This window comes from Corythoichthys intestinalis, chromosome 1, assembly GCF_030265065.1.
Source record: "Corythoichthys intestinalis isolate RoL2023-P3 chromosome 1, ASM3026506v1, whole genome shotgun sequence".
NCBI lineage: Eukaryota > Metazoa > Chordata > Actinopteri > Syngnathiformes > Syngnathidae > Corythoichthys > Corythoichthys intestinalis.
The window spans coordinates 41,430,883-41,447,470 of record NC_080395.1 but is presented as its reverse complement, the minus strand read 5'-3'; the positions used below and the strand labels follow the sequence as shown (position 1 = coordinate 41,447,470).

The following is a 16,588-nucleotide window of genomic DNA, read 5'->3' as shown; positions in this document are numbered from 1 at the left end:
CATTTGGGTAGGCAAACTTGCATACAAAATGTCAATATTGTAGCCTATATGGCTCAAAATGTTATTTCCATGCCAGGTCGTAAGGAAGTTAAGATTTTTTTATCAACGACCAAAAATAGTCACTTGCCTTATGTAGCAGGGGTGTCCAAACTTTTTTTTCCCTCTGGGGGCCACTTTGAGAAAAATCAGGATGCAAGGGCCAGCTGTCTCAGTCAAAATAGATTTAAAGTCTATCGCTGTCAATGGCAGTGAAACGTTATCACTCCATACCAGGCTTCCTAGCTGAAATTGATTTGATGTCTATATATGTACAGTAATAACAGTAATAAAATAATCCACGGGTATAAGGATATTGCAAAAAATATATATTTATATTTACACTACTATAAGAAACTGCAGAACAAAGAGAAAATGTCCAGCGACAGTAAAACAAAACACTGAATGTCTACACATTTTCCTACATTGATTTCAAATCCAACATATTGTAAGGTTAGACACCTGAGCTAATGGCGAGGCACCATTTAAAGCAACACTAGGCAACTTTTCAGTTTTGGCCGATTTTAGCGACGCCGGTGGACAAGAGCAGTAGTGTTTTGCCTGAAGGAAGACTGCGTTTCCCATGAGGACCAGCGCACATCCGAACCGTGCCGTAAAATCATTGATGACTCAAAAATCAATTTCCCGGTTGCCTGCAAATGGATTAAACGACATTTCTGTTTCCAGCGGCTCTGTGAAGAATGAATAGTAATAAGGTAATGAATCCAATTGTGGCTAAACAATAGCAAATGACGCTTAGCAACCGTGTGGCTAAAGCCTGAGTCATACTCCTGCGTTGCGGTGACGGCTAAGTGATTATGGCGTCAATGAGTATTCAATATTTCTGCGGTGAGGGAACGCGTTGCTCTGTAATTCGCCGCCATGCCACTAGAGGGGTGTGGCGTTATGTTTGTACGGTTTGGGGGCATGCTTGTTGACTTCCGCGAGTCTGGATTGACGGAGAAAAAATAAACAATGCAAGATGGAACGCTAGAATGTAAATCTTCGGCTCATCAACATTGAATAAATGTTGATAATACAAATGTAGAGGGGCAGGCGACGCAGAAGACGGTTTCGAGGCGGTCTGGCCGACTTTTGATGCCGCACAGAGAGTTCTAGACTCGGGTGGAGACAGCTAGCTGTGGCGGCTAGCTTCAAACTGGCGTCGAGCACTGCGTCCAAGGTCTGCAAAGCCCTCCAGATTTGTTTGCCGTGTCCTACAACCAGCCATAGCAGATTTGTGGCGTCTATGGAACTTCCAAAACTGCGTTGGGAGCCTTGATTTTAACGTTATCGTAAAAAGCACCGAGGCACTTTCAATCAGTAATGATGTATCGTGTGTGAACTGTCTGTTATTGAAAATTAAAGATCAAAACAACTCTTTTGACACAAAACCTGTGCTTTATTCTTCATATACTTGAAGTGTGACACGTAAATAAGTCACAGACTCACAGCAAACATATGTATACAATAAATGATGAAGTGCACCAACCAAAAATACGACATAAAGTGATAAAAAGTTGGCAGTTTTTGGCCGACTGGGTCACCGCTTCTCGGTGGTTCTTCCATTTTTTTTTTTTTTTTCAATCGCCGACCTTACCATTTGGCAATCATAATAATGTCTTGACGAGACTTATTCTTCGATGATACTCCCGTCGGTTTGGTCCATTTTTGCGTGTAGAAAAATAATGTTTTACAATGGCGGTAATTTCACGCTGAACCAGAAACAACAGTCTTAGCGGACCAATCACAGTCCATTTCCGTGATCCCGTGATTTGTTGGTCCAGCTTTTCAGTGCATCAACAAATCTCTGACTCTTTAAAATGACGTTAAATTTTTATAAACAACATGCAATTCTTGGGATTTGTTCTGTAAAGTAATTTATGCATATTATTATTTTATTTTATACTGTAATGTCCGTAACTATGTGAAATATTCTGATATAATGTTTTCCGAAGCACCCTGAAGTGCACGCAACGTTACTGTTGTTTTGGTCACGTGATGCAGGAGTGCGATAGAGAGGCACAGCCTACCGAGAGCCGCAAGTTCTGTTCGTGCTGTTAGTTCCATGTGTTAATAAAGGAACAAAGTTGTCAGCACGTTGTGTGTTCGATACCTTTGTTTAAGAGACGCTGGGACTGGAGAGCTGTGAGTAGTAGGAAGCCAGGGGGAGACGGGCGACAAGCAAAAGTTTGCGGTTGAACGTGGCGGCAGTCTGCTGTAATTTTGTTTATTTGTTTCTTATTGTTGCCACAATAAAGTGGAGAAAGACACCAATGACTCCCCTCCTTCTTTTCCCCCATTCGGGGCTATTACAATACATTTTTTAAAAAACGTTTTCATATTATACCGTATTGGTCCGAATATAAGACGGTGTTTTTAACATTGAAATAAAACTGAAAGAGTGGGGGTCGTCTTATGTCGCGGTCTAGACATTATACACATTCACGACGCTAGATGGCGCCAGATATCATTGAAGCGATGTTTTGTCATGACAGATCTCAGCTACTCTCAAGTTTAACCAGTTTGCATTATTTTATTGCAATGTTTTTCCTTATTCAGATTTGTTTCAAGACTACAGTTACAGTTAGACTTCACGCTGATGGTTAATGCAGTTATTGCAATTTTGTTGTTTTATCACAATACATTGTTTTATTTACAGTTCAAAAACAAGAAGCCATTCATTTACGAATGTGATTGCACTTTAGTTTACATATTTAAATGTTCAGATGTTAAGATTTCAATGAGGCAAAATAACATGGTTTTTCTCTCAAATATATTGTTATAATCATTTGTTTCAGATGTACTGTAATTATTTTCTGTATAAAAATTAATTTGCTGTTCAAAAAGTCTTTTTTCAAACTTGAATCTTGAAAAAGAGGGGATCGTCTTATAATCAGGGCCGTCTTATATTCAGGCCAACACGTAATTATTTTCTATACACTAGAGGTGCCGGAGCTGCCCAAATAAGTCCCGGAACACAGGGAGGCCAGAATCAAGAGGTGCCGGATCTTGTTCCGGCAAGATCCGGCACAAATTAACCCCTGCCTACACCCTTGAAGTGATGTATAAGATCCATCTGTTGTAAATCTGTTTAAACATTTATGTTTCCCTATAAAATTAATATGAAAATTCTATATTGTATCTTACTAGCATATGAAATTTTACGTACGGCCCCAATGCCTCACCTTTGCTTAAAAAAAATCATTAACAGAAGAAGTTTGCTGGTGGAGGTTTCCATCTTGTGGACAAACAGTGAGCTTGCAGATTATTATTTGCAACGGTGGTAGAGGTTTTTACACTGAATTGGTTGAGATACGTCTTATAATTCAGTTCAAATGTAGAGCGAAAAAAAATATCGGGCAAAGTCAGGGAAATTTTGAATTTAAAATTTAAATCAGTATTTCGATTACACAGTTGAGTTTCGCCTTTTTGCAGTTTGGCCCTCCCGCTTCGCCGTACAGAGCATAAACATGGTCACGCAGCTGTTCCTGTCCTGTTACGTTACTTACTGATCTCACGTGTAAGCTGCTACTCCAAAAGATTCTAGTTTCTACGCGAATTATTTACATCACATAATATAATGGAGCCTCTCATTAAAATCAATCCAGGTAGGTTGCACGGGAAAATAAACTCGACGCCATCGCTTGATGTAATTTGTTAGCAAATGACGTTATGTAGCTCGCTCCTCGTTATCTCACTAGGAGCAACAAAATGGGACATTCGTCAGAAGATTTGGGACTACATCGAAGACAAGAATCTGGCCAATTTTCCTAGGCCCGTTCACAACAGAATCCCCAATTTTAAGGCAAGTCCAATGGGAAAATGAGAAATGTGCTACAGGCTTGTTTTTGTCCTCTTTATTTATTTATTTTCTAGAAGCAACATGAAATCACTCCATCAATGCTTCATTTTTAAAGGGCAAGTGAATATCTTTGGCCATTAAATGAGAAAGAAAGGTGGAAATACCTAATTTAATCCCATGAAGACCTGGTGTTTATATTCGTGGACTTTTTTTTTTTTTTTTTTAACAATATTATACATTTGGTATTTGGTATGAGTGGTCTGCATGACCCAGATGAGATGTCCATATCTCAAGATGGCAGGTTTCAATTATAATTCTCTCTATATATATATATATATGTGTGTGTATATATATATATATATATAATTTATTTATTTATTTTAAATATTGTTGTGGTATGATATACATAATACAGTATACACAATTTGTGTATATATAATCGATGTCCCGATCACATATTTTTTTATGCGAGTACGACTCTTAAGTCACCTGATTTTATTTCTGTCAAAACAGAATGTATTGAGGGGGATTTTTTTTTTTTTTTTAGGGCTGCAGCTATCGATTATTTTAGTAGTCGATTAAGCGATAAACCATTAGTTCGAATACGGTAACCGAGTAATCGGATAAGGAACATGAAAAATTAAATTACCTGAGCTGAGCCTCAAACGGTGTAAAAAAAAAAAAATCAATAAGGATCTATGTACAACAAAAGAACAATTGGCTAATTTACATTGCAAAAGTCCGCTAATTTAAATGTTATAAAATGCTAACTTTTTTACAATGCTCTTAACAAATGGTTCAGACACATACAGGTATTCCCACAAAAATAGGCAAAATATACTTATAAACTGAATTATGAATGCATTAAAAAAACATTAGCTCAAACAAAATTTAGCTTATGTTGGTCTTAACAGGGAGCACCTGGATTTAGCTATGTGAATTGAGGCAGAGTAGAAGGCAGTGAATCCACCCAAATCAATAAAACCAAAAGCAAACACTTTTAAAATAAACCATTACAACGTCACTTTAAATAAACGAATATTCAAAGCAGCAAAATTTAATTCGATATTTTTTTCTAATCTAATACTCAAGTTAATCGATTAATCAGTGCAGCACGATTTTTTTCCTTAATTTGGACAAAGCTATCCCAACGTTATAGAGTGGTTTCACCAAAGCTGGGTGAGGGAATCACAACTTGCTTTTTTTGCCATTCAGTTGTGCAAAATGACAGTACCAAAAATACTTTTAAATACTGTTTTTTACATAAAGAAATGTAAAAATAAAGTTGGTGTGTGTTAAATTGAGCTAGTATGGTTGTTATAAATAAAATGTATATATGTGGTCATTAAAAACTAAATTAAAATGAATAAGATACTGTATGTACTAGAGGTGTGCAAAATTTCAGATTCTTAGTTTATTTGGGATTTGGCCGTGGAAGATTTGAGAACAATTCACAAACATCCAAATCCAGATTATTGAAATATGCCATGTAAAGCGGAACTGAAACATTGTCAGCGCAGTCTTTTGGACGCAATGAGGAACGGACTGAGAGTAAATATCATGCTCAACTCATGCCGCTAGATAAAAAAAACAATAATACCTGACAGCCGCTACAAACTACGCCCACTGTAGATATCACATGTATATAGAACTAGATGCGAAATGACAGACTCGGCGGCGTTAGCACATGTATAGAAAACTGGATGCGAAATGAAAGACTCGGCGGTGTTAGCACATGTTTAGGAAACTAGATGCGGCATTGGTAAACAGCCGCCATTTTAAAGCAGTAGACTTCTCTGGAAAGCTGTTGTAGCGAACCCTTCTGAGCGAACCTAAATTAACTTTTTATTTAAAATACTCCTAAATCGGCAAAATCTTGACTTGAATCTATATTTAAATGATGAAACTGTTTTAAAACTTTCATATGTCGAAAGTAGACAGAAGGGAAATTATGGCGTAATGGGAGCGATTTTAACAACTTGAACGGTTGATTCACAACATTAAATTAGGGCTGCAGCTATCGAATATTTTAGTAATCGAGTAATCGACTGAAAATTCTATCGATTAATCGAGTAATCGGATAAAACAAATATTTTTAGGTGAAGAGCAATTATAAATATACATGAGAAAACAAGACATTTCATCTAATCTTGAACCATTTTCAGTCAATCAATGTCTTTATTTTCGATGTATATTGTTGAAAACAGCCAACTATTGCATCTCAGATGTAACTAGAATTAAAAAAAAAAAGACTAAGTCACTGCTTTCACCTAAAAACTTTTAGATCTTATTAAATATATATATTACCTAAAAATGCCGTTACGCTTGATAACACACATCACTTAAAAGTTAGGATTTTTTCCCACGTGTTTCAATTGAATTTCTCTTTGTGTCAAGCCATTTTTAAGTTCTAGTTAAGTTTTAAGTTAGTCTAAACTGTAAGTCCTGATAGGATTTTGAGTTTTTGCAGTGTTCAAAATAAATGTATGATACAGGCTGTATTGGAGCACATTAGGGACCAGTGCTACTTGGTGTTTTATCCAGCAATGACTACTGAGCTAAAATTGATAGTTAGCATGATTATGTTTTTATTTTACACCCTCATCACTCCACAATGCTATGTTATGTTAAAGCCTGTATGTAAGACACGTTAGCCACGCATCGACAGTGGTCATAATTAATTGAAACCTAGCTCTCCGCAGGGCTAACGTTACGTGAGCTAGTAGCGACAGTAACGTTAATCTTATTTATTAGCGTTTAGCGCTCTTTATTAGCGCTTAGCGCTCTACTGCTTTAAGATGGCGGCTGTTTGCTAACGCTACCCAGACGCGGCCGAGTCTGTCATTTCGCATCTACTTCAACATACATGTGATGTCTATGAGACGCATCAGACGGTATCTGTTACCAACGTAGCATCGTGCGGGCTAGTATTTAGCAACGTCGGCGTCGTTTGTGGTGGCTGTCGGCTGCAGTAAGTTTGTTTTTTTTTCCTTCTTCCACTCCGCACGTGACAGCGCGTTGTTCCGCATTAAAAGTTGTCCGAGCAAAACGTGATGCTTAGAGCTGTCAAAACAAACGATTACTCGGATCAGTTTTTAAACTCGAGTTACTCGAGTTGCTCGAGTACTCGTTTCAGCTCTACATTAAATTAATTGAATTTAGTTTAAAGCTGCTGAAACCGAATAGGGACTTGAGTATTTTATTTACTGTTTTGAACTGTTAACTTGATACTGAAATAGTAGTTTATTTAAGCCTGACAGGATTTTTGTGCATTTTTGTAACTAATGTACGAAACATTAAAAGCAGCTAATAGTTGGAGGGGATCAATTAATCGATTTATACTCGAATAGTACCCTCTGAATCGTAATCGATTAATTTTTTTTTTTTTCCTATTTCATAGTATTCAAATGAGTACCTTATGATGGGATTAGTAATGACATCCTTCCATCAACTCAACGCAACTTTCTTTGCTCTACTACACTATTTGTCCTGTCTTTGCATTTCCTGGCCAGGGTGCAGTCCAAGCATGTAATAGGCTGACAGTCCTGCAGGAGTTCAAGTCCAGTCAGACAATCAAAATAAATCCAGACAGACCACAGGAGCATGCACGCTTTGTCACGCTGGAAGTAAGTTGCTGTTTTTTAAACACCCACAATACCCTTGTTTTCTTTCCCGACCAGGGGGCTTTCACTGCTTGCCCCAAGTTGTCTGAGCTGGAAGTATTTACCCAGACAGCTGAGGTGAAGGTGGACCCCGATAAACCTCTTGAGGGGGCTCGACTAGCAGTGCTTCAGGTGGACACACACACCAAGAACCAGGAATGATTATCTTTCATTCCTTTTGGATTAACGTCGTATTTGTTCACTTGAAGAATTAAAATATAGTATAATTTTACAGGTTTGCTGATTTCAATGCAAAGAAGTACAGTACAGTGGTACCTCTACATACGATCGCTTCGACACACGAACTTTTCGACATCCGACGTAAAATTTGACTCGCTATTTGTTTCTACATCCGACGACATGCTCGAAAAATGACGACAATGGCAGCACCGCACGGTGGATTTTCTTGTGTGACAAATCAACACTGGTTTCAGAAAAGGTTGGTACAGGTGATGAAACAAGGAAAAAGTTGACGCTTACCTTCAAAATGAAGATGCAAATGACAGAAAAATATGAGCGTAGGGTGGGCATCCGTGAAATGGCTCAACAATACATCTCCACGGTCCTCCTCCGACCATCGTTCGCCAGTCTTTATAAGTTAAGCTGACAATTCTTATTGTGGTAACATCTCCAGAGAAATCGCCAACTTCGCCACGTTTTTATCATTTATTTCACAACTTATTCAAAACAAAAACACCTTCTGTCTGCCGCAATTGACGGTGTTCTCAAGAAAACATTCAAAGTGAAAGTGAAACTCAAGCTCACCGGTCTGTCTCTGGCACGTCAGCCCCGCGGTGCGTTCAGGGTCAGCAAAAAAACGTCCGCCACATTAGAACCCGATTCGTTACATTAATACAGGAATTATTATTATTATTATTATTATTCCAATTTTGATTTATAATTTATTTGTTTTGCTATGTGTAATTGCCATTTGTAAAAGTACCAGCAGTATTTTTTAAGGATTTAGTGAAGGTTTTTGGGCTGTGGAACGAATTAATGGAATTATAATGTATTCCTATGGGAAAATCCTGCTCGACATACGACCATTTCGACTTACAAACAAGGTCCTGGAACGGATTAACTTCGTATGTAGAGGTACCACTGTACAATGAATTTCCCTGTTACAATTCATTATTACACTGTTGTGACATTTTCTTGACCCAGTTCCAGTTCACTGAAATTCGCATGTCAAGATTGCAATTGATTGAATTTTTTTTTAAATTAGATGTATGTTTTTTCTTCAATTTTTTTCTGAAGGCACAGAAAACTTTGTTGGTCCCAACTCCTCGTCTTCGTTCCGGCCTTTTTAACAAGATAGTCCCCCCACCGGCAGCCAACAAAGAAAAGCTGCGTGTATGCTCTTCCTCTCAGGTTTGAGCATTTTCACAAATAGTTTTCGTCATTATTACTGCATCAGGCCAAAGTGGAAATTTCTCACCTGCAGGGCGTGAAAGAGTTCAGTGTGCCAATCGGCCTGGATGCCAAAGTCAAGGTTGACCTTGTTGTTGTTGGCTCGGTGGCTGTGTCAGAGAATGGTGAGGAACTATATTTTTATTTCGGGTTTGTAATTAAATAGTGAAACAAGGAAGCATAATTCTCAAAAAGTATAAAACATTAAACATGTAATTGAAAGTTTGACTTGGGGTTAAAATGATTGGCATCTTATCTTCGTTGCTTTTTACTCACTGCCAGCCACTTCCAGTTCAAATAGGTCGGACATCAAATGCTGTCAATGTAATGAAGTCAATCTTAAGTCAAGCATTTAAATTTGGGCACAAAAAGTTTTTGAAAATATTTGGTGAGAAGTGTTTGAGCTTTTGTTTTCAGGCTGTTTTGATCACAGCATAATATAAAATGTATATTGTGTACCTAAATATGGAGAAGTTTGAGAAGAACGAATTGCTAATTGGATGACATCATTTTTTGTTGTCTGCCCTCTTCTTGTGGTGTAGACTGTATTATTTGGTTTAAGCAGCCTGACATACAGTAAATATTGCAAAACAAGCATTTGCTGTCATTTAAAACAAGTCGACCCTAAGTGGACAAAGCCGCGAGATTTTCATTGAAGTAATAGTAGCACTTAGCAACAATTAATCGATTGATCAACAACTTATCCATTAGCAAATTAATCGACAACTATTTTAACAACCAAATAATCGTTTAGGACCTTCATCACCTTAAAGTTGTCTAAATTCTTATACTTTATTATACATATATTATTATTATTGTTATACATATAACTTCTCAGTTGTAAATATATTCCTCATTATTTTTTTGTTAAGTCAAAGTAGGACATGAAAATAAATTTGCTTTTACTTTGGAAAACAAAAATTCAAATTTTTGCCAATTATCGGACATCAAAATAGCTTCTTGATAAGGTTGCAACAACTAATCGATTAAATCGATTAATTAATTAGTTGCCAATGAATTTGATAATCGATGCAGTTGTAGACTAGAGTTAAGTCAGGAAGTTGTAATAAAATATTGTTTTTGAAAGAAAAAGTACCGTATTGGCCCGAATTTGAACACCAAATTAATTTTTATACAGAAAATAATTACAATACATCTGAAACAAATCATTATAACTATATATTTGAAAGAAAAAGCATGTTATTTTGCCTCATTCAAATCTTAATATCTGAACATTTAAAATATGTAAACTAAAGTGCAATCACATTCGTAAATGAATGGCTTCTGGTTTTTGAAATGTAAATAAACCAATCTATTGTGATAAAACAACAAAATTGCAATAACTACAATAAGCATCAAAGTGAAGTCTAACTGTAACTGTAGTCTTGAAACAAATCTGAATAAGGAAAAACATTGCAATAAAATAATGCAAACTGGTTAAACTTTAGAGTAGCTGAGATCTGTCATAACAGAACATTACTCCTCAAGTTCAGCAGCCGCTTCAATGATATCTGGCGCCATCTAGCGTCGTGAATGGGTATAATTTGTAGACCACGAACATAAGACGACCCCAACTTTTTCAGTCTTATTTCAATGCAAAAAACACAGTCTTATATTCTGGCCAATACGGTAATCCATTTTGTCTTCATTGTTACTGACAACAAGCCTAAAACAACTTCAAGGTAAATTGTGAAGCTAATTGAAATTTTTTTTTAAAAATTAATTGATTAATAGTTTAATTGTCTGATTAATCAATTATCAAAATAATTGTTAGTTGCAGCCCTAGTTGCACTGTGTTTAGCTGATGCCCCACTGGACAGTTATTACTTTAAAACCATGTTGCAACCTCATCATTTAAATCTTTACGATAAGATTAGCCTTTTTTGTTTTTCTTGTTGTTTAGCCATAATGAGATCATGCCGTATTGTTGGCGTAATCTACGCTTTGTGACAGTCCTCTAATAGTGAAGCTGATTTTTTTTAACAGCCTATAATGGCTGACCCAAAATTATAGACTGTTGCAGGTTTTTTTTTTCTGTGAATGCCACCCTACAAAAAACCCTTTCAAATTTCTGCCTTCCAGGTTTCCGCATTGGAAAAGGGGAGGGCTTTGCTGACCTGGAGTATGCAATGATGGTCTCAATGAAAGCGGTGGACGATTCAACAGTGGTGGTCACTGTTGTCCACGACTGTCAGGTTATAGTTTCTTTGCTATTTTTAGAAATTCCATAGAAATTTCTCAATTGAGTTCAGTTCATGGCTTATAGAAAGGAAACGCAATCACAAGTTGGCAAATGCACCTGTCTGTAATGCTCCACTCAGATTCAAAGTACGTTGCTATATTCACTTTTTTCTCCATTCTCTGTATGGGATTCAGGCAATTGCCACCTCACTTCCAAGAGCCACTAAAGCTTGTTTTTCCAATAGACCCACATACTTCAGTGGGTAGCCAATGTGTGACGAGTAGGCAGGAAAATCTGAAATCCTCGCACTTGATTGGCTAAAATTGTACTGGCATTTAAGAATATCTGCAAACAGCTAGTTTTCCTACTTCTTGGAAATATTGGCTTTCATAAACGTTTTTCTCCACTATTACACATGTTAAAAATGAAATACAGTTTTGGTTTTCTCAAAATGTCAGACTAGATTATTTCCGCCGAGATGCACTTGATCAAAACCTTGTCTTGCGCTTTTTCTTTTGTCCATCAGGTTGTGGACATTCCTGAAGAACTCATGGAAAGACACGACCTGACAGTGGACTACATACTCACTCCAAGCAGAGTCATTAAGACAAACTGCCTGCTTCCCAAACCACAAGGAATCATCTGGACTAAGGTAAAGGGAGCATTTTCTCAAATCTCAGCTGCAGTGCTAATTTATCCACGTTACCACCCTGCATGATAATCAAGTTAAACTGAAAGAAAGGGAAACATCTCCATCACAAATTGTACCAAAAATGAATAAAATGACATGTGCCATAGATTAAATAATGTGATTTATTTTTTAAACGATTCTTTTAGGGTTGCCAACATAGTTCAGTGAGTCTCGACAAATGGCTGATTGCCACTTTTCAGAGCAACGCTGGCCTTTACGGACCTTTCGTTCTTAAAACAAAAATTGTAAAACAACAAACCTGACATTTGTTATAGTCTGTAAAATGAAAAAGTAAAATTATGTGGATTTGAACACCAAACTCATGTCAACACATGTTTATCATACTTTTTATGTAAATTTTTAGACTACTCTCACATAAGACACGATCGGCACGTTTGTCTTGTGCAGTATTGTCTGCAAACCTATGTGCTCCTCAAAACACTTGTAAGTAAACAGGACCTGCTGACCTCACTGGCAGGAAGGCCATGTGTGAAAATCAAAGCGTAGTCTGCGCGGGCTCCGCAGAGGCAGGGGTTTGTGTGTGGGGGTGAGGGTGTTGTCGGGTCAAACGGGCCACTGTAAAAACAATGGCCTCGTATATTCTCGTCTGGTCAGCATCAAAGGCTGACACATGCACTCCAAGATGCAACAAATCAAGACAGCAGTCTTATTTTTAACTGCTCGGGAAGTGAAATGTCCCGCTGCTATAAAAGGAAGTGATTGTTATTATGACACAGGCTTAGGCCGTACGAAATGGCACAAATTAATTTGTCAGATTCTCCCATTTTATTAACTTGCATATGTTAATGTGCTGCTTTGGATCAAACTATTCAATTTTCAAATTAGTGGTGTGAGAGTTCTCTCTATTGACATATGAAAGAATCAGTATAGTACGGTGGCCCTGAAGTGCAAAACACAACAGCAAATCAAAAAGCACAACGGCAAATCACATAACAAAAAAAAAAAACAATAAACAAAAACAATACGGCAAATCACATAACAAAAAAAATTGAAAAACAACGACAAATCACGCAACAACAAAAAAAAAAACAGGACAAATCACGTACCAGGAAAAAAAATTAAAAAACAATGACGAATCACATAACAAAAAACCAAAAACACAGCGACAAATCACATAACAAATAATAAAAAAGAGGACGGCAAATCACATAACAAAAAAAAAATTTTTTTTTAAACACAAGGACAAATCACATAACAAAAAAAAAACGATTAAAAAAACACAACGACAAATCCGAAAATATAATTACATTAAGGAACTGGAAGAGGTAGGTACCACTCAAAAAGTACACTTATCGCTGATTGGATGAATCTACCGCTAAGGGTAGGTACTTATAAACTAGAAAGTTTTTTACGCTTCTGGTGTGGTATTTGAAAATGAGCATTACCAAAGACCCGAATGTGGCTTCCACTACAACATTACTTCATACCAGAGGTTGCGCTAGACATTTTCGTTGTCTGTCATTTTGACTGACAGGGTCATAAAAATCCGGTCATAGTCTATTTTTACCCGTCACTTAAATTTTTAAAATGATAATGATGACATATTCAATAGTATTTAGTTTTCATTCATTTTTAATTAATATTGTAATGCTTGCTTGGCGGCGAAAAATTAGACACGGAAGTCGTGGTATTTTTCTCCCTTTTTACTCTGCTTACCGCCAACAACTCCGCCCCCCAAAAAAAGAAGAAAAAAGAAAAAAAAAAGAGGTGACGATATAGACCCCAATCACCAACGTCACACAATGATCTTAACTGTGGTTGTCAGCCCAAAATCTTCTAAATATATATTAAATGCATCTTACCAGATATAAAATGACTACTACATAGTCTGTGGTGATCGTTTGGTGCCCAGATTTCTTGTCGAATTACAGCAGTCCATCTCGCTCTCATCTTCGGGTCTTTCAGAATACGGTAGAACTTCAAGTCTCTCCGTCTATCTTCTCTGTTACAGCAACCAACCGCCACACACGCCTTCACCATTTTGATTATTAATATTAACGAGCAGAAAAACACGCTGAAATAGGAGGCATGTACGTAGCGGTAATGTGTAAACATGACGAGCTGACACACAATATGGCGGCTCCAGTCAGGGGGGCGGAGTTGTGACATCATGTGATTGGGGTCTATACACAGGCGGCAATCTTGTCCATCAATTGGATGACGCGCTGGCACACCGGGTGCACCAATAAGAACCTCGCGTTGATGTGTCAATCACGGTGCCACTGCCAGACCCCGGTGATGCTACAATATTCTGACAGAAGAGCCAACGACGTCATGCATTAAGAGAGACAATAGCTAATTAATATGCTAACTCGCGACCCTGTGGTCTGGGGTGTGAATTGCAACCTGTCAAAATGACGGACGGACTTCAGTTTTTTCCATCACCGTTTTAAAAAACCGGTCAACGACGGAAAATATCCGGTTAACGCGACCCCTGCCTTCATACGTATGTGAATGAATATATATGAATATTCTATTGTTGTGTCACTCGGAGTACTGCCGGTGCCGCGATGGTGTGTCAGCGCAACTTTCCTACTGGTGCGTTCGATATGCTAACGCAACACTCCCATTGGTTTGATTCGCTTGCACAAAGACTTGTGTGTTAACTGACACCATGATTGTAAATAGCAGGGATTAACAGCGGGAATATGCTTCCCTGAATTAAACACACGAGTCAAACTCACTTTTTACACATACTTTATTTACTCACACTCACCCATGTCATGCAATCAACAACTATCTACAACCAATGGGAGCGAAGCGTTGGCACATCAAACAAATATTCATTTATGTAAATGAATGTTTTTATTCGGGACATACGTATGAAGTAATATTTTACATCAATATTTTACTGCATATGTATGTGCCAAATAAAAATATTCCTTTATAGCGGCAGCTAAATTCGCGTCTTTGGGTAATGCTTAATTTGAAATTCCACGCCAGAAGCGGAGTAAATTCGTAGTTCATTAGTACCTAGCCTCTCCAGTGGATTTGTCCAATTGGAAATTAGTTTTTTTGTTTGTTTGTTTGTTTTTTTATTGGTACTTACCTCTTCTGGTTCCTTAATGTAATTTCATTTTTGGGTTTGTCGTTGTGTTTTTTTATTTGTTTTTTGTCATATAATTTGTCATTGTGTTTAAAAAAAAATTTTTGTATGTGTTATGTGATTTGGTGTTTTGTTTTTTTGTTATATTATTTGCCATTGTTTTTTTTTTTAATTTGTTGTTGTGTTTTGTTTTTTTGTTATGTGATTTGCCGTTTTGTTTTGCACTTCAGGTCCACCGTAATATAGTCCTGTTGTAGTAGTTCTTATGTACTTTACTTGACTTTAATGTCGGCCAGTACTTTGATTGCAGGAGTGCATTTTTCAAGCGAACTTGGTTTAAATTTAGGAAACCCTTGTTTCTTGCCACTAACGCTGATTTTTGTCCAATCCATAATGATCTTGTTATTCACTCCGTGCCCTCCAAATCAAAATGGGCATCAATCACCATCAGTGACCCTGAAACATGATCATTCAGCCCTCTGAGTTCAAATTAATTTGGTAGCAGCCAATGAGTTAATGTCACTTATACATTCTTACCCTCACCCTCTATCAGCATGACTGAGTTTGCCAAGTTTTGTGCCCTCAGCTGTACCCTGAAAAGATGGAGAAGATCCCCATCCTGAAGAAACTCCTGGCTCTGGAGGAGCAGGCGGGGAAGGACGTCACGCTGGGGGAGGCACCTCCTTCGTCCGAGCCTCTTCCGCAAAGCGATGCCCCCAAAAAGCAAAGCCGACGCAGGCCGAGGCAGAAATCAGCCCGTCAGAATGTCCAGGAAGAAACCATGGAGGAGAAAAGTGTTGAACCGGAAGGGAACGCCAGACAGCGTCCCGCTCGAGTAAGGAAAGAAAGTAGAGGAAGTGAGGGTGAGGTTGCTGAGAGGAGGAAGAGAAGGAAGGGACAAACTGGAAAAAATACAAAGGAAAAGAATTCGGAGGAGGCAGGAGGTGAAGTTCTAAACACTAGTAAGACCCCACTCAGTGTCACCACGGTATATCTGGGCGGTATCCCCACTGGGTTGCGCGTCAGCGAGCTGAAGACGTCCCTTCGAGAGAGAGATGCGGCGCCGCTTCGACTCACCTGGCAGGGAGCTCAGCACCGCGCCTTCTTGGACTACAGCAACCCAGAGGCTGCCGAGAAGGCGCTGGAGGCGCTACAGGGGCTCAGCTTGAATGGGCACAGTGTGCAGGCCGAGCTGGCAAAGAGCCAGCGCCGCAGCAAGAGACCCGGCCCTTCCAATCGCAAACCCAAAGCCACACCGGCTCCAACATCTGACATGGAAGTAGCTGATTCTAAGCATGGAGAGCAAAAGCAGACTGAGCAATAGAAACAGAAGAATAACTCCACTAACCTTGAAATGCCTTATAACAGTTTGGTTTGGTAACTGTAGAGACACAATTTTATATTAAGCAAAATCTGAATAAAATATGCAACATTAGTACATCAAAATGTGAAGACTTTCCCTTATTTATTTATTATTATTTTAAAATAAAGTGGTTAGCGTGTCAGCATTTTGAGAATTTTCTCCCAGTGTTCTCTTGTTTTCAAAAACGTACTCTTGCTCAAAAGAATTTTCTTTTCTAGGTACTGTGAAAAGGACCATGCAGGGACAAGTAGCACCATCTTGTGGCGACATTTGACACAAACGCTTTCTAGTTTCCATACTTTTTCAACTCGTTTTTGTTTGGTGATCCGTATTCCAAAAATTTACCTTACAAAGGTGAGGGAAAAAAGTAAT

At 38.0% G+C, this 16,588-nt stretch overlaps 1 protein-coding gene across 2 annotated transcripts; it reads left to right on the top strand.

Annotated features, from left to right (window-relative positions):
* The first annotated feature begins 3,486 nt into the window (after nt 1-3,486).
* On the top strand, nt 3,487-16,321 carry mthfsd (methenyltetrahydrofolate synthetase domain containing). 2 transcript variants are annotated; one of them, XM_057850021.1, is made up of 8 exons: nt 3,487-3,647; nt 3,741-3,844; nt 7,522-7,635; nt 8,761-8,874; nt 8,948-9,038; nt 10,996-11,108; nt 11,622-11,747; nt 15,440-16,321. In XM_057850021.1, exons 1-8 carry the CDS (start codon nt 3,620-3,622, stop codon nt 16,175-16,177), a joined length of 1,428 nt encoding a protein of 475 aa, XP_057706004.1. In that variant the 5' UTR covers nt 3,487-3,619; the 3' UTR covers nt 16,178-16,321. The 2 variants fall into 2 exon arrangements, with proteins under 2 accessions (XP_057706004.1, XP_057706014.1); XM_057850031.1 differs by lacking the exon at nt 7,522-7,635 and adding an exon at nt 7,354-7,467.
* Nucleotides 16,322-16,588: the final 267 nt, after the last annotated feature.